The sequence below is a fragment of the Clarias gariepinus genome, chromosome 13 (assembly GCF_024256425.1).
Source record: "Clarias gariepinus isolate MV-2021 ecotype Netherlands chromosome 13, CGAR_prim_01v2, whole genome shotgun sequence".
NCBI lineage: Eukaryota > Metazoa > Chordata > Actinopteri > Siluriformes > Clariidae > Clarias > Clarias gariepinus.
Window position 1 is genome coordinate 25,742,176 of NC_071112.1, and position 17,807 is coordinate 25,759,982.

Consider the following 17,807-nt stretch of genomic DNA (forward strand, 5'->3'; position numbering starts at 1 on the left):
TGCTGCCATTCCTGAGCAAGCTCTGCACTGGTGGCACTCCGATCCCCCAGCTGAATCCTCTTTAGTCAAAGTCAAAGTCAACTTTATTGTGAATTCTGCTACATGTACAGTGCATACATATAGAGAATCGAAATTACGTTTCTCTCATCCTAGATCAAATAACACTGAAGGGGGGAAAAAAACCTTAAATAACACAACCTTAGAAAAACAACAGAGGTGAGGTAATTTATTTACTGTCCTGCAAAAAGGGAAAGTTAACAACACAGAAGGCAGATATGGAGAGAAACGGAACAGTGCAACAGGAATAGTGCAAGTGTGCTTATTTTAGTTGATTAAAGTGACACGTGACATTATAATGAGCAATATAAATATAATATATATAATATAAATACAGTATGAACAAGGTATGTACATTTTTTTTAATGTTATTTCCTGCGTTGAGGTAGTGAAAGTACCAATGGTGCATAAAGCAAAAAGTGACAGGTGCAAGAGTGTGATTGAGTGTATGTGAGTTTGTGTGTTGTGTGTCTGAGTGTGTGTGTGTGTGTGTGTGTGTGTGTGTGTGTGTGTAGGTTACCAGAGTAGGATGGTGGGAGAGGCCGAAGTTGGAAGGGGAGGCAGAGCTGGAAGGGACTTGAGCTTCCTGATCGCCTGATGGATGAAGCTGTCCTTTAGAGTGCTTATCCTGGTTTGGAGACTCCTTAGTCACTGTTGTGCTTTCTTGGCTAGTGCTGCAGTGTTGGTGGACCAGGAGAGATCTTCTGTAATGTGCACACCCAGGAACTTGGTGCTCCTTACCCTCCCCACGAACGCACCATTGATAGACAGCGGAGAGTGTTGGGTGTATGTTTTCCTGTAATCGACCACAATCTCCATTGTCCGCAAACTTGATAAAGAGGTTGGAGTTGTGTGATGGTATGAAATCGTGGGTCAACAGCGTGAAGAGGAGGGGGCTCAGCACACATCCTTGGGGAGTCCCAGTGCTCAGCATGATGGTGCTGGAAGTGTTATTGGCGACCCGTACCGCCTGAGGTCTGCCAGTCAGGAAGTCCAGCAGCCAGTTGCACACTGGGGTGCTGATCCCCAGCTGAATAAGTTTATGAGTGAGCTGTTGTGGGATGATTGTGTTGAACGCTGAGCTGAAGTCGATGAACAGCATTCTAACATAAGAGTCTTTGTTTTCCAAATGTTTTTGAGTGGAGGGCCGTAGCAATGGCATCATCGGTTGAGCGATTGGACCGATAAGCAAACTGGAAGGGGTCCAGAGAGGGGGGGAGGTCAGTCTTGATCTGCTGCATGACCGGCCATTCAAAGCACTTTATAATGATAGGAGTAAGTGCAACTGGGCGGAAGTCATTAAAACAGGAGGAAGATGTTTTCTTAGGTACTGGGATTATGATTGTCAGGACCCGGGGCCTTGCATGCGTTAATCCTACGGAAGGATCTTCTCACGCTGTCTGAGGAAAGCGTCATCACCTGGTCGCCTGGCTGAGGTGGGTGTTTCTGTGTCGTGGTGCTGTTGTGAGTGTCAAAACGGGCAAAGAATGCATTCAGCTCATTCAGCAGAGATAGAGCTGTCACATATCCGCTGTGGGGGCTTGTAATCAGTGAGGGTCTGTATCCCGTGCCACAGACTCTGTGTTCTGTCATCGCTGAAGCGATGGGCAACTCTCTCTTGGAGTACTGTCTCTTTGCCTGTTTGATGCTGCGAGACAGGTTGGCCCTAGCTGTCCCTTCAGTAGTATGTAGACCTCCCCTGTTAGCCATAGTTTCTGGTTTGAAAGAGTTTTGGTTTTAGGAGACGATCCTGGCGCTTGGTGGACTTTCTTGGACGGCCTGAAGCCTTCTTAACAAGATTTGAACCTCTTTTTATTGAAGTTCTTGATGATCCTATAAATTGTTGATTTAGGTGCAATCTTCGTAGCCACAATATCCTTGCCTGTGAAGCCATTTTTATGCAACGCAATGATGGCTGCACACGTCTCTTTGCAGATCACCATGGTTAACAATGGAAGAACAATGATTTCAAGCATGACCCTCCTTTTAACATGTCAAGTCAGCCATTCTAACCCAATCAGCCTGACATAATGATCTCCAGCCTTGTGCTCGTCAACATTCTCACCTGAGTTAACAAGACGATTACTGAAATGATCTCAGCAGGTCCTTTAATGACAGCAATGAAATGCAGTGGAAAGTTTTTTTTGGGGATTAAGTTAATTTTCATGGAAAAGGAGGACTATGCAATTCATCTGATCACGCTTCATAACATTCTGGAGTATATGCAAATATTTATATGTAAAAACTTAAGCAGCAACTTTTCCAATTTCCAATATTTATGTAATTCTCAAAACTTTTGGCCACGACTATAGACTGACCCTATTCTACAGTGATGTTCGGGTAAGAAGAGAAGAGGAGCACATGGAGCGGTGCACTTATCATGCATAGTGCGCACTGTCCAAGCCTCTACAGGCAGTGTTTTGATCTGGTGTTGCTTCTGTCAATTGCTGAAATGAAGTCGGCAAAATGTACTAAATGAACAGGTCATTATATCAGTGGACTTTTTTCCTCCCTTACGGCACAGGCATACTCCAGGACTCCAACTAAAGAGTTGGAGTCCTGGAGTATGCCACAGACCACAACTGCTGTGGGTGTGGGTTGTTTTTGGGGAATCAAGGAAAGTGGGTCATTGTTCTCTAATTTTTATTTGTCTTTCTCCTGGATTTTCTCCCTAATTTAGTCATAACTACTTCCCACTCGTTGAACTAAATTGAACAATACAATGCCTATACAATTCAATACAATCGCTGTCATAAATGTTCTCATTTTATTTTTTTTATATTCACAAATATTTCATAAATGAACTGGATAAATGTGAATCCAAAGTATTTTATGCTAAATAGAAAACATATTTAAGAAAACATTGAGTTTCCCCCCTTTGCACTTTACAAGCTGTAAAGGAGCAAAATTATTGCAATTATCCTCAATTTTTCTTTTACAATTAAATGTTTCTAAAACAAGTTTAGGCTCTAAAAAGGCAGATATTTGCAGGTAGTGAACTGTCCGAGGGTTCTCTTGTAATCATCTGAATATTGTCGCATTCCAAGTATCCCATTAATTTACTTCTTCTTTGCTGCCAGAAGGTTCGGAGCAGATACTTTGACTTTGCCAGGCATGTTTCTTGAGAGGTCAGTGTCCTATGTGAAAGGATGTACAATTTTTTTAATTTGTTGAACATTAACTAAACATTTATTGATTCATAAACTATTAAACTTGTACAAATGATCATCTGATTTAAATAAATGTAGGAAAGAAAAATACCTTCACGCTGCGGAACAGGTCTTTCTCTCTAGCATTGGCTTCTTTAGCATGCATGAAGCTGAACACAGCAGTACGGGCAGCTGACAGAGTTAAAGGGTCATCATTCAGATATGAAAATAATGAATTCACACTTAATGATGCAAAATGTATGCTTATATTTCTTTTTTTTACCTTTTCCTTTCTTTTGCGTCCCAGGAGTTAATTTCACTTTGTACCTGAAAAAAAGTGAGGCTCATTATATAAGGATGTAATGATATAACAAATATTACAAATGTTTTTAATGGCCAGAGCAAATCTTGAATAGGTTCACTGAAGGGTAATCCTGTTTTATGAGTAATAATAAAACGCAGTATTGTATATATATTGACTGAGCAATGAAGTTACTGACTGTATGTCAATGACTGTATGTGATTAGAGATGAACTGATTTGTACTTGTAACTGGAGAGAGCTGTGTAAGGTGCACACACAGGAACTGCGAAGAGCAGCACATCGTCTGGATGTGGCTGACCAGTGAGACAGTCAAGAAAACTTTCAAATTCCTATTTAAAAAAAAGAAATGCATACACCAAGTAAACCAACAGAGTTACTGAATACTACAAACATTTATTATTCTAAGGAGAGTTCGATCTTTGATTATTCTGACATTTTATATACTGTATAATACTAATTCTGTAACTATTTTAAACAAAAATACTGGGAATAGAAAAATAAATATCAATGTAATTAGTACTTTGAAAAATAGAACTGAACAAGAGAGTTTATAAAGTGTCTCTTTAAATATTTTTCTGTGGGTTAGAACTGCAACCAGGGATTCAAATAAGATGCATAATTTGCCTTAATTTCCTTTTAGTTACCCATATTCTGTACATATTTGAGAGTAGCCACATACGACTGGTGGTTATGGAGTGATATCCCGGACAATATTCAAAAGGAATTGCAAATTACATTTGCATTTGCGTTTCCCATATGTGGACGCACAAAGTGTGACATAATTCAAATGCAATTGCAATCTCTGCATTACCGTTTCCTGTTTCGCCTTGGTGAACGCACACTGCCAAATTTCAAATAAAAAAGAAAAGTCCATTTGCATTTGTATTTTCCATGTCTTACAAGTCATAAACCTGCCATATTTAAATAGCAAAATTAATGACCACGTTTGCTTTTTCACTTTCTCTGCGTCGCGCGTCAAGCCGGACAAAATTCAAATGCAATCCAACACGTTACACGGAAACCTGTCAATCAGCATCAGGGGCGGGTCTATACTGTTGGGCAGGATTGTGTGGGGAGTGATGTCACTCGCAGTCGCCGACCAAGAGGGGAAAATTTGAGCAATGGAGGTGAACAGCAGTAAAGTTGTGTTACTGTATGCGCTAAAATGCCCCCAGTCACGGATTGCACCCCTCACAAAATCTCTATCAAATATATTAGGACATCATAATCAAAAATTCATATTATTATTATTATCATCAAATATATTATTACTAATATAATTAACCCTAGGCACGTGACAAATTAATACATGAAAATTAAGACACGTAATACAAATTCTCATATAATTTTTTTTTTTGGAACATTTATTTTGCAGGGGTTTGTCATGTAATACAAAAATGTTTACACTAAATAAATATTGTTTATTATGAAAAATTACATGATGCGATTTTTATTATAAATAAGAAATATAAAAATATACATATATATATGAAAAAAATATATCATTTATATAATTTTTCCCGATACAACATGTCTTTTTTTATATTGCTTATTTTATAATTAAATTTGTTGGGTGCAATTTGTAAATCATAAAACTATTAATTTTTTGTTCTAATATAATATTTGATAGATGTTATGTAGGGGAAGAGGCAATCTGTGAAGGAATTTTAGCGCATAACATTACAAAAATAAAGTTCAATAGCTTTTTCGTTATGTGGTACTATAATCCACTCTATCAGTTTCAGTTTGATTTAATTTTTATTTTATAATTTTTTTTCTTTAAAAAATGAATAAAAAGATTAACTGAATTAATATCAAACTGATCATTGCAAAGGGAAGGGTTGTAGTTATTAGCAAGGATAGAGTGCATTATAGTACAGTTGGTTTTACATTTTCTAAATGCAAAATTTCTATAGCAAAAAAAATATTGAATTTTGTCGATTTAATTGTCATTTTTGCTTTAATTTTTATACATATCACAATTATTTTTATTTTAATAATAAAAAACACCCTAACTCTCATTTAACAAATTATCTGTTTTATTGCCACAAGAATTGTCTGTGTAATCATTTATTTTAAAATGTACATTGAAATATTTATTAATCAATTAAACAAACAAATTAATAAACAAATAATCCATACTGTAGCCTAACAGTGTAATATGTTTAATGTCCTGTGAGGTATTTCTCTGTAATCTTGTGTATTCTTCTGTAAACAAACGGTTGAATCTTGGTTATGCACTTTTTATACGGTCCCTTAGTGACATCGCTATTAAGGTCCGGGAAGCAGTGTTTCTGACAGATTTAGCTCCAGCAGGCTGTAACAGGAGAAGATCTAAAAAAATATATTTATTTGTAATAGCTTCTCTGTCCACTTCAGAGTAAGAAAATATGCGATTTGTCATTTTTGTGTGTTTATTTCTTGATAAACAAATGAGATAATCTCGGTACACCTCCATTGCTCAAATTTCCCCCTCTTGGTCGTCAACTGCCGCCCCTGATGCTGATTGACAGGTTTCTGTGTAACGTGTTGGAAATGCAATTGCAAATGGATTAGCGATTACGTTTGAATTTTGTCCGGCTTGACGCGCGACGCAGAGAAAGTGAAAAAGCAAACGTGGTCATTGATTTTGCTATTTAAATATGGCAGGCTCATGACTTGTAAGACATGGAAAATACAAATGCAAATGGACTTTTCTTTTTTATTTGAAATTTGGCAGTCAGTGTGCGTTCACGGAGGCAAAACAGCAAACGGTAATACAAAGTTTGCAATTGCATTTGAATTATGGCACACTTGTGCGTCCACATATGGGATCCGCAATTGCAAATGTAATTGTACTTTGCATTTCCTTTTGAATATTGTCCGGGATATCGCTCCATAGGTGGTGATGGTTTTGTGGTAAATGCACACTGAGAAAGTCTAGTAACATTATAATTATAATGATAATATTTTATTTAAATTATTCAGTTATTTTAATTAGCTAAGACACACAATGGAGCTGTAGCCAGAAGCAAAATGCTAGAATACACTTTGGATGGGAAACCAGTACACCGTGTGCCATGGAGTGCCATGCAAACACACATTCAGACCCATTATTCATATTGCCAATTTAGCCTAGTCAATTTATCTAATACTTCATCTTTTGGGAGATTTGAAGAAAACCAGAGAAAATGGGAGAAAACCCATTTGGAGAGAGGGAGAACATGCACAACAACTTCACACAGACAACCCAACCCACAGTAACCCAAGCTATGAAGCAGCAAAACTACTAACTATATAATTATTCATCTATTACATATTTATAAATTTAAAAAAGCACACTGAAATTTAAAGCGGAATTCTACTGTGACAATAAAATAGAAATGGGATTAACATATGCAGAAAAATGTTGGGTGACTAATTTATTCTTAAATTACAGTGAACGATAAACATTGTTGAACCAGCTCACATACATATGAGAATATTGGAAACTATCAACACGGACGATCGTGATGTTAAATCTATCCTTAACGCACAGATTTACCTCTGTTTCAGGATTCTCTTGATCCAAATCATCAGCATCCTGTGGCAGAGAAAGAAAAAAAAACAACAACTCACCATTAAGCAGTACTGTATGTACTATATATCAAGCTTTATGTTTCAAATGAACCCCAATAAAAATGTGACTCATAAAGAATCTGTAACTATTATAAAAATAACAATAATAATTTAACTAATAATAATAATAATAATAATAATAGTAATAATAATAAAGGCAGCTTTCCAACCTAATATATGAATATATAAATGCCACGTTCAAATGTTTTGAAGTCATGGTTCGGTGTGTTTTTGGTTCAGTCAAGTGGGAAAAAAAACAGGAATTCTCTTTTTATTCAGTATGAAATGAACTGTCCATTTGTAATAAACTTTTTATAATTTCCTAAACACAAAACGCATATACCTTACTTTCTTAAAAATCAATCCCTATTTCTTGTTCAAGAAAGCAGCACTATCTATTGCAAATAGAGTGAACAATGGTTCTTTTAAATAAAGAGCATGGTAAAGGATAGCTTTAACAAACATGCAACTAATAAGTCAACTCGGGCTGCTGTTCTCAAATCCAAGTTACAGTTAAATGGGTTTTAGCTAAAATCAACATACAAAGGGTTCTTAAATCTAAAAAAATGTCTATAAAGTTTGCTGTTTGAGAAAGGAAATACAAATCACTTATCCATATCTATAAGTTAGCTGAAGAGCACAATGCTAACAAAATTAAATTTTATGTAGAAAACAGTGAATCACAAAAAAATAACTTCAGTTGGGTTTTCATAAACTGGGTCACAATTTTTCAGAAGTTCTGTACCGTAGATCCGTTTTGATTGATCTTAGGAAATATTCTAATGTTTTGAGATACTAGATTTTTTATGAGATGTATAATAATCTGTGAAATTAAAAAATTGTGATTTACATGTGTAGAATACACACAATATGTGATATTTTCACTTTTAAGTTAAATTACAAAAGAAAATGAAATAGTTTTGTTAGCAATGTGCTAGGCAGCTAACTTGAATAAGTGATTTTGTTTCCCTTTCAAACAGCAAACCTTATAGACATTGTTTTAGAAAGTCTCCCAGCAGTAAATAAAGTTAGATGACATTCACTCAGATCACAATACGCACATCCTATTATGATATTGACCTAACTTGAGATCGGCATTTACAAATGTTGTGATGGGAATGTAACCAGAATTAGTAACCAACCCTAGAGCAATTAAATTATTTACTATACAGTACTAAACAGTAAATTAATTCCTTCTACGTACCTTGTCATCCTGTTCTTTGCTGTATTGTCCTGCTTGATTGATGTCTCCCCCAGGCTGATCAGCTTTTTTCGCTGGCACTCTGGGCTTTTGAGCAGGTTTCTGTGGAGCTCGCTTCACAGGCTCCTCTTTTCCCTTTTTTCCTTTCTTTTCTTTCTCTTCTTTATTGGGACCTGCAGACTGTGCAAAGATGGTTTAGTTAAAAAATTAAAGGCATCCTTACCGCATTAACATACTTAAGTTCGCTTTTCACATATCTGTGCTTTACTTGAGTTATACATTCTATAACGAATATCTGTACATTTTACACTACATTTCTGTATGGTGTTGTGCTACATAACCACATAATGTTGTGTAGTAATTGAGTATTTGAAGTGATTATATTAACACCTGCAGACCATATGTAATTGTGTAATTGGTTTTCCCTCCCTGACACTCTGAATAATGAACCCCAATAAAAATGTGACTCATAAAGAATCTGTAACTATTATAAAAATAACAATAATAATAATAATAATAATAATAATATTAATAATAATTTTAAGCAGTTGTTTTTTGGTAAGGTGAAATGGAGAAAGGGAAAGAGACTCTTACTATGATAATGGCTACAGTAGTACATAGTATCAGTTAATACAAGATCAGTAAATTTTGTACTCAAGTACATTTAAAGGTTAGTACTTTTGTAGTTGTTCCAAAGTATAAATGGAAATGGTGGACTTCTTTTTAAGTAATAATTTACCCAGGGTAACAAAGTAACCCTGTACTCAAGTACAGGATTTGCGCACTTTTCCGACCACTGGGTTTAGTTGATATCAAAACCAAACTGACTAATGCACAAAAATACACAAATCAAGCACTACTAACCCCAAGTAATTTCATCATTAACTCTCGGTCTTCCTCATCTTGGTCTTTGTATTTGTCCTTGATTTTTCTCAGCTTGTTCTAAAAGACCACAAACAATACAAGAGCACAATCATGTCATTTGCAGCAATGATATTTAATACCATGACCATAATTTACACAGAGACCAACTTAAACATTTTACGCCTAAACAGACCATTCCTTAGTTATTCTGTCTCAGTTCCATTCAAATTGTTCCTGCATGTCTGACATTCTGTTTTTTTGTTTCTTTCTCTCCTGTGGCTTCTGACTGAAAACCAAAAGGTCTGAATATTTTGAAAGTGTTTTGCTGAGTTCTAGCATTCTATTCTAGCACCCCTGAAAATTACAGCGTTTTCTAATTTAATATCTGGGGAGCCGTGTTTAGCATTTAATATCTCCAGAAATATCATTCGAAATCACAGGAAAAAAGTATAGCCATTTTGTTCCAAATATTTTACAAACTTTGACTTAAGGTTACAAGCCACAAAATACAAATAGCAACAAAATCTAAGACATGCAGTCATACATCTTCAGAATCGTGTGACACGGAATCACCTTCTTGCATTTTTCACCGTCTTAGTATGTTTCTAAAGATAAAGAGATCATCTATGATGCAATGTAACCTTTTGCCCCCTCTTCAGAGGCTGTGCAGCTCCTCCACTCTTAGAAGAACTCTGGTTGGTGGCAGAAGAATTCTGGCTCTCCTTCTTTTTCACCTCAGGTTCTTCTGAATGTTCATCACCCCCCTGTTTGTGCTTCTTCTTCATATCCCTGGATACAAATACATACTAATTTAGCTTTAACTCACACAGATGATGCTATACTAGATAGCATACCATTGTCAACTTCTCCAGTTTTACCTTCTCTGCTTTGCACTAATGTACTTTTTGCCCTGTGACACTGTGTTGTCCTGTTGGAAAAAGACGTCATGTATGAACCTTATGATAATAGGAAACAATGGAAATAGTATATAATACAAACGTAGATGTTTAACTCCAGCTTAATATAAGCTCCAACCAATCTTTGCTTATATTACAGAACCATTAAACCATTAAAGTGCTTTGAAAAATACCGGTGTTGGATCTTCTTGTTTGAAACCAGCAGTGGAGATCCCCCTGCAAAAAATGCAATCTTAATATCATATAGACTTTTCTTTAAAAACAGTTCTTAACATTTAGCAAAACATTTACATAATTTTCGTACTCTTCGAAAAACTTAGTGACCGATTGTCCACTGTTGTTGGGTCCACAAAAAGAGACCCACCATTACTACTATTGTATAATACACACTCTTATCCACTTTATGAGCGGAAAGAAATATGCCGATGATAACTGATCACATTAGATTATCAAATTGCACAGCTCTCTGGAACGTGATATTTGGAAAGCCAATTTTAGATATCCTTACCAAAGGTAGCACTTAGCAAAGCAAGGTTTTTCATATATAAGCCAGACAGACATTGTGACACCAGCCACAATAAAAAAAACTGCTAAATAATGCTAAGCTGAATGAGAGTTTAAAACCTTTACGAGCTTATCAATAAGCTCTCATTACTCTACATGTATTTCGAAAATGCGTCTAAAAATCTAGATGCATTAAGGCAATACAGTCGCACAAAGAAACCTACAGTTAAGTTTTGAGGAAATGCTATGTTTGAGGTTTGAAAAAAGCAGAGGAGTATGATTATGGAAGTTTCTAGTGGTTATCAGGGTCCTTTTTAAATAATGTCTTAGACCGATATGTACTGAAAGTAACAGTGATCGATCATGCTGCATTTTTCTTTTGCCGTCATTGCTAAACAGCAGCAAATCCCAGGCTATATTGTATCTGTATTAATCATGACTCTTTCATGAAACTTTCCCAAATAAATAATGTACAGTACATGTAAGTCAGTTACAGTATATTATTACCTGCTGGACTGAAGGTGCGTGAGCAGGATTGTAGTGTCTGGAAAACTAATGTCAGTACTCTCCTCGTCAACCTTAGTCTCTTCATCAATCCCCCTTTCTCCTTTCTGTTCACACTCATCCTCCTCCTCCTCTTCCTGAAACTGGATTTCACCTGCTTGCTCCTCATTAGCTTCCATCTTCTCCTCTGTTTCAACTTTTTGTGGTACATCATCTTGTGCTTCTTCCATTCTGCCATTCTCCTCGGACACGTCTTCTCCCTCAGCCTCTCCTTCATTTGCACTGTCTTCCCCTGAGAGGAACATGGTACATGTAAAACAATTTACACAAAATGGTAAGCTTTTAGTTCCAATTCAGCCAAAGATTTAAAATAAGCATACTTTAAATGTGCTTTGGTCATTTAAATGTAAATACATTATACCAACATTATTCTGAAGTGTAGCAGTACAGTACAAGAATGAAGATGTCACATAGAATAAGATACCAAATGGTCTGAATACACAAATGGCATGAAATATATTTTAATTAGATTGTTAAAAAACTAACAAAAAACTCTGGTTTGCTCATGTGTGTATGCACAAATACCTAACAGCTCCTCTCCCTCCTCCAAAAGCTCAGCAGTAGTACAGCTTAGGTCTTCTACATCCTCATCCAGCGTTTTAACCTTCCGTTCTCCCCGATGTCTAAACACAGACTGCTCATCCACCTACAGGCACAACAGATAACTGGGAAACATCTAAAACATCTAAAAGTGCATTCAAAACCCAATTCTGCAAATTTCCCTAAAATAAAAAATAAATAAATAAAAAAAGCAGTCCAGAGTGTTTGTCATTGTATAAAATCAACCCCTTAAGTACTGGAAAAGTAAGGACAGTAAGATACAAAAAAATTAAGCTTGGATCAAATATTAAAATATAAAATATAAATTATTTTCATCACATTCACATAATGTTTTTTAACATGGCACCTTTGGTGGCAGCTCCCCAATTTCAATATAAAATTAATGGATTGAATAACTGAAATAAAATATCTCTTTCTTGCATAAAGCATCAAGCTTGGACTTTGGAAAAATAAAAAAAGGTCACATGGCCTTGATGAATCCAAATTAACGGGCATGACAGGGTAACAAGGGGAGAGCATAAAGCAATGCATTCATTATGCATAGTGCCCACTGTACAAGCCACTGGAGTGATAAGACCTTGGGATACTTGAACTGGTCAGACCTAGGCTCAGCATTAAAGTCAGCTGACTCCCTTAAATCGATGACTTCTTTCTTGAAGACATAGGCATGTTTCAGCATGACAATGCAAAGACTTATCTGGTTCAAATTGTAAGAGAATGTTGTTCGGGGAGCATAAGGAATAACTTTCACACAAAAATTGACCTTAACCAAGTTCTTTGGTATTTGCTGGACAAGACTTTACAAAATGCTTCGACTCTCCCGTTATCTTCTGTCACCAAAATCTCAATCAACCCGAAAATTAATGCAACTCTGGTAAAAGGTTGAAACAATGCAACAGTGAATAAAGGCTGTAATTAAAGCTGAAGATAACCCAATGAAATATTAGTGGTGTGATTTTTTTTGTCCCGGCAGTATATAATTTCACATTAAACAAATACTTACTCTGAAGAGAAAACCAAAGCCCATAATAAGATATGAGGGTGGTAAGAAATTCTTCTTCCCTAAGAAAAAATAGGGAGACAAAATAATATTTAATTACCTCTTGGGGCAAACACTTTAACATTTACATTTAGGCATTTGGCAGACGCCCTTATCCAGAGTGACTTACATTTTTATCTCATTATACATCTGAGCAGTTGAGGGACTTGCTCAAGGGCCCAACAGGGACAACTTGGTGGTCGTGAGATTTGAACCTGGGACCTTCCGAACTGCCTTAACCAATGCCCTAACCACTGAGCTACCCCTGACCCTAACATGACTCTAACATAACTAACATTTTTATCTTGGGGCAAACTGATTCAAATTCAAATTTTATTTGTCACATACACAGTCATACACAGTACGATATGCAGTGAAATGCTTAGACAACTGCTCGTGACCTAAAAATAAAAGACTATGAATAGGAATAGGAAATAAATATGAAAATTTTAAAAATTAAATTTAAAATAAAGGGTAGATTGTAGACAACCTTGACATAATTAAATGTGTTGTTTCACATTAGTAGTTCTGATTGTAGTTTTTTGCCATGTTAGTTTTTTTTTTGTGAATAATTCAAACAGCAACAATGAATTAAAAATTATAATTACATACATACATTATAATGATTGTTTGTAATAACTAAAGATAAAATAAAAACAGAAATAAGAGATAAATCAGATTTGCCTTTATATGTGAACGAAGGCTCCACATTCACAAATGTTATTAACACAATCCAACCATGAGTGCACAGTACTGTGAAAAGTATCATCTTCGAGACAGTCACTCCAAAAACTTTTTCGGGGGTGGCACTCCTTAATACTACTTACCTGCATTAGCAGCATAAGAACATCTGTCCTCAAGTGTTTACAGGAGACAGAACACAATGGGTTCATGACTATGCACTTATTATATGATCACATGAGTTTGATATTAGTACTATATCTAAAAGCAGAGCCACATTTACCTCTAATCATGAAGCTTCCTGTGGTTAAGTACTCTCCTGTTGGCGCCGTTTTGGACACCTGCATCAAGCAACAGAAAAAAATATATAAGATCAAATTTAATATCAATTTTTTATATACAATTATTAAAACATTACCATTACAAGTTTGTCCTGGCTCACCTGGTTATGATGCACCCACCAAGCACTGGTGATTACTTTAGCATCCCAAGCAGCACTGTAGCAGACAGCCATTGTTCCAGCCTCGTTAAGTGTGCGTGGGGGAACAGGCTCACCTTAAAATGCAAGGTAGAACTTAATCTTAAAAAATTACATTTCTTACAAATAAGGAGCTAATTACTATAATTAAAGACAGCAAAAACCTGTGTGAAAAACAATCTGAGTGAAATTCTTATGTGGAGTTTACAAATAACGCTGAAGTCAGAAACTATTAAATTTTTGGTAATCTACTTACTTTCAGTTGCTACTAAGGTGTTGCTAATGTGCTAATGTGAGAAAAAAATCTGTGGCTGAACAATTTTTATTTTATTTTATTTTTTACATTTTTTATATTCAGTATGACCATTTTGAAATGCAAGTCTAAGAAAGCAAGCTTCTTTTATGCAAGAAACATCCATTGGTTCCAGTGTTTTTAACCTTGATAAACTTCTTGTTCCAAAGCAGACCATTTCAGATAACTAACTAGGAACAAATTCAGACTGGTTGGTGGTGCTAGAAAGCAGATGTTGGGCACTTCTCCTTGATTTTAACTGGGAAATCAAAATATTGACATGGTAGTTTTTGGAATTGATTTTAACATCACATGGGATGGAAAATTACCAACATGTTCCCTGATAGAGATACGAAGTGAAACCATGCAAACAAGTGCTCCTTTTTCATGCTTCTTTTCATGCAGAAGTTAGGCTGGTTCAATATTCAACCATCATGTTTGAGTGGTATGACATGTTCGAGACCTGCACTTCCTTAGATTGTCTGGGTTACTTCCAAAGTATTTGTCTTACATAAAATTTAGTTTGAACATCCTAGGTGTAACAGTAACCAAAAATAGAAGAAATTAGAAAGGAGGAAAATACTATTTTTGTGTCACTGTGTCACAGCTAATTTACAGGAACTTGTATGGCAGATGCTCCACACAATCTAATCATACTATGAATAAATGAATCTTTAAAAAGATGAATACATAAATGGATCTTTAAAAAGTTATTTAACATATTATTTAACAAAAAAAAAAACAATCATTGACATGGCAAAGCTTTCTATAAGGAAACATTTAAATAGCAGCTGTTGGATTTGTCTTAGGCAAGATTAATGAGGAAACATTGGTTATAGTGGCTATAACATAAATTATAAATAGAATTAATAATATTTATGCCTAATTAAAAAAAACACATCTATATGGCCCAATATATATGTGTGTGTTTTTTTGGCTGGTATTAACCATCCTGTTAGAGATTTCCACAGTGGATCATTCGATACCCATATTTTGCTTTTACGCCAGATGTTCTTCCTGACACAATCCTCCCCATTTTAGGACAATGTAATAGCTATTTATGTAGTAAAATAATTGTAATCTTTCCAAATATTTGGTGCATAAAAGCAATTAAATGACTAAAGACAGCAAAAGTCCTCACTAGAACCAGAAGATATGAGCACATCACCCCTATCTTATTTTCACTACATTGGCTCCCTGTGATATTTCGCATTGATTTTAAAAGACTATTCTTGACATACAGTATAGAGCATTAAATGGTCTCGCGCCGCAGTATCTGAGCGAACTGCTAGTGTCTTACGATCTGCCACGCCTACTTCGATCAAAGGATACAGGCTGCTTGTCAGTACCGCGTATTATGAAAACTACAGCTGGGGGCAGAGCTTTTTCTTACAAAGCCCCAAAATTATGGAATAGTCTTCCAAATAGTGTTCGGAACTCAGATCTGGAACTCAGGTAAAGGAGCAGATCTGGGGGGACTCATGGACGTAGGGTATTATGGTGAACTGGTCTGTATAGATGCTGTCTTTCCCACTCTCATTGATCACTCAGGTTTGTTGACGGTGAGGTGATCGGTTGCTTTACATTCCAGGAAGCCCTCATGTTTATGTTTCCTTCTTGGGTTACCTAACTGTTATCTCTCCTCTTCTGCTCTTTCTCCCCCACTCTCTCTTCCCTCTCTCCCCCTCTCCCCCTTTCTCTCTTGAGCTACACGTGTCATTCCTGAGCTGCCAGTGATCTAGACTCCCTCTGACCCATCCTGGTGCCCCGCTTCTGCTTGGAGATCTCATCACATGGATGCCCCGTGTTTTTCTTTGGGATGTATCTGGGGATGGTTACTCTCTACCTAGAAGACGGTTCTGGCCTCAACTGGTGTTGGCAGCTGTTTCTCTGCGGAATTGACAGTTCGATAGATCAAAACTGGAACTTCCTACAAGTCTACCTGAGTTTTTAATAACCACCTGGACTCCATATTAAAATCAATTAATATCAACTGTTATGCTGAACTGCCTGCCAACTAACACACAGTATGAATGCAGAACAATTCCTGCTCTCTGTTTCACTCAAATGAGGATGGGTTCCCTGTTGAGTCTGGTTCCTCTCAAGGTTTCTTCCTATTGCCATCTCAGGGAGTTTTTCCTTGCCACTGTCATCCTCGGCTTACTCACCAGGGACTATCTGACCATTTTGATTCATACACATTCACATTCCATACAAACCTAAATAATTTTTTTGATTGTGTAAAGCTGCTTTGCGACAAATCTGTTGGTATTTTCCTATAAAAGCAATTCCAGTAATTGTTGTATTAATTTTTTTATTTCTTGTATTTTTCTGCAGCTTACAGCAACAAAATATTTTTACTGTCTACCATGCTAATTACCCACTCCCAATAAAGAATGTAATAAAAATGTCCACTAAACCATAAACCATAATTTTAATGTTAAATAACATCTTACCAGACGGATTCTTGATGATACAGCTTGTGGCTCCATGAAGATCAGCATGGATGTAGATGTCCCCTGAAAAAAGAAATTGTTTTTTACTGACACTTAGAGAGAAAGAGAGGGGGGAGGGTGCTGGGGGGACACCCCACACTGAAACCAACTCCACAAAACCCAATTCATTGTACTGTACCTGGTCGCAGATAGCGTTTAACAATCATCTCGTTCTGCTGCTGGTCCCGTCCCGCAATGACGAGGTAGTTCTCTGAGCTAATGAACCACAGGAACTTTTCAAACCTGGTTATACACAGAAAATGTTTATAGCATATGCAATGCATCTACAATCCTTACAAGACTTTAAATAATTGTCTCACCAGAAGACTTTTCTGGCTTTCTGAATTGTTGTCACTGTATGGACTTCTTTAAGGGTTTGCTTGGTCTTTTTCTCAGCAGACTTAAAGGCCTTAAGCAAGAAATCATCCAATATTAATTCACCCTCATATACAGTAATTTAATATTTAATCTTGAAGTGTTGTGTTGTTCACTTTTAACCTTCTCTGCCGCCTCTACTGTTTTCTGCTCCTTTTTGGCAGCGGTCCGCTTGTGGTCATAATATCTGAAAAGTTATTACATTTAGTTACATTAGTTCATATTTAATAAGCCAGCATATTATTGACTGTCAGCAGGTATTTTATTGTATCACACAACAAGCCTCAGATTTATTACTAAAACTAAACAATTCTTAGAGAAATTGTGAAGTAGGAGCACAATGGCTTACTACTTTTCCTGAACAAAATGCCTGTGATTTCATGAGGGTATATGAGAGCAGTGAGGGTGTGACTTGGGCCATTTGCTCCTCCTCCCCTGCACAGCGGAACTTACAAGCACAGAGAATGTACCCGCATTAACTTAAAAGCTAAAGTAACTTTTTTGCAGTTTTTGGGCATCTCTAAAAACAAATCTGATAGGCACAATCGTTCTGTGGGAACTGTACACAGAACTCAGCTGGGAGTTATTGCCACATCCCCAATACAGTCCCAATCTCACTTCCACATGTTTGAGTCACTGAAGGAGTTCCTGGAAGGCCAGCATTTAAGCATATTCAGAAAAAAATTCTACCTTTATAGTATCCAAGCACT

The 17,807-nt window shown here is 36.4% G+C and overlaps 1 protein-coding gene across 1 annotated transcript in view; it reads right to left on the reverse strand.

Annotated features, from left to right (window-relative positions):
- Positions 1-2,801: 2,801 nt before the first annotated feature.
- LOC128535570 (ribosome quality control complex subunit NEMF-like) overlaps positions 2,802-17,807 on the reverse strand; it is a 29,541-nt gene continuing 14,535 nt past the window's right edge. Inside the window, exons 14-32 of the mRNA XM_053509561.1 lie at positions 17,221-17,284; positions 17,043-17,131; positions 16,862-16,965; positions 16,684-16,746; positions 13,900-14,012; positions 13,741-13,798; positions 12,741-12,799; positions 11,702-11,822; positions 11,120-11,408; positions 10,282-10,324; positions 10,070-10,119; positions 9,833-9,980; positions 9,192-9,269; positions 8,331-8,507; positions 7,053-7,091; positions 3,752-3,858; positions 3,490-3,533; positions 3,319-3,398; positions 2,802-3,194 (exon numbers count right to left, since the gene is read on the reverse strand). Of these exons, the coding sequence (XP_053365536.1) occupies positions 3,117-3,194; positions 3,319-3,398; positions 3,490-3,533; positions 3,752-3,858; positions 7,053-7,091; positions 8,331-8,507; positions 9,192-9,269; positions 9,833-9,980; positions 10,070-10,119; positions 10,282-10,324; positions 11,120-11,408; positions 11,702-11,822; positions 12,741-12,799; positions 13,741-13,798; positions 13,900-14,012; positions 16,684-16,746; positions 16,862-16,965; positions 17,043-17,131; positions 17,221-17,284 (1,804 nt within the window). The 3' untranslated portion in view covers positions 2,802-3,116. The remainder of the gene's footprint in view (positions 3,195-3,318; positions 3,399-3,489; positions 3,534-3,751; positions 3,859-7,052; positions 7,092-8,330; positions 8,508-9,191; positions 9,270-9,832; positions 9,981-10,069; positions 10,120-10,281; positions 10,325-11,119; positions 11,409-11,701; positions 11,823-12,740; positions 12,800-13,740; positions 13,799-13,899; positions 14,013-16,683; positions 16,747-16,861; positions 16,966-17,042; positions 17,132-17,220; positions 17,285-17,807) is intronic.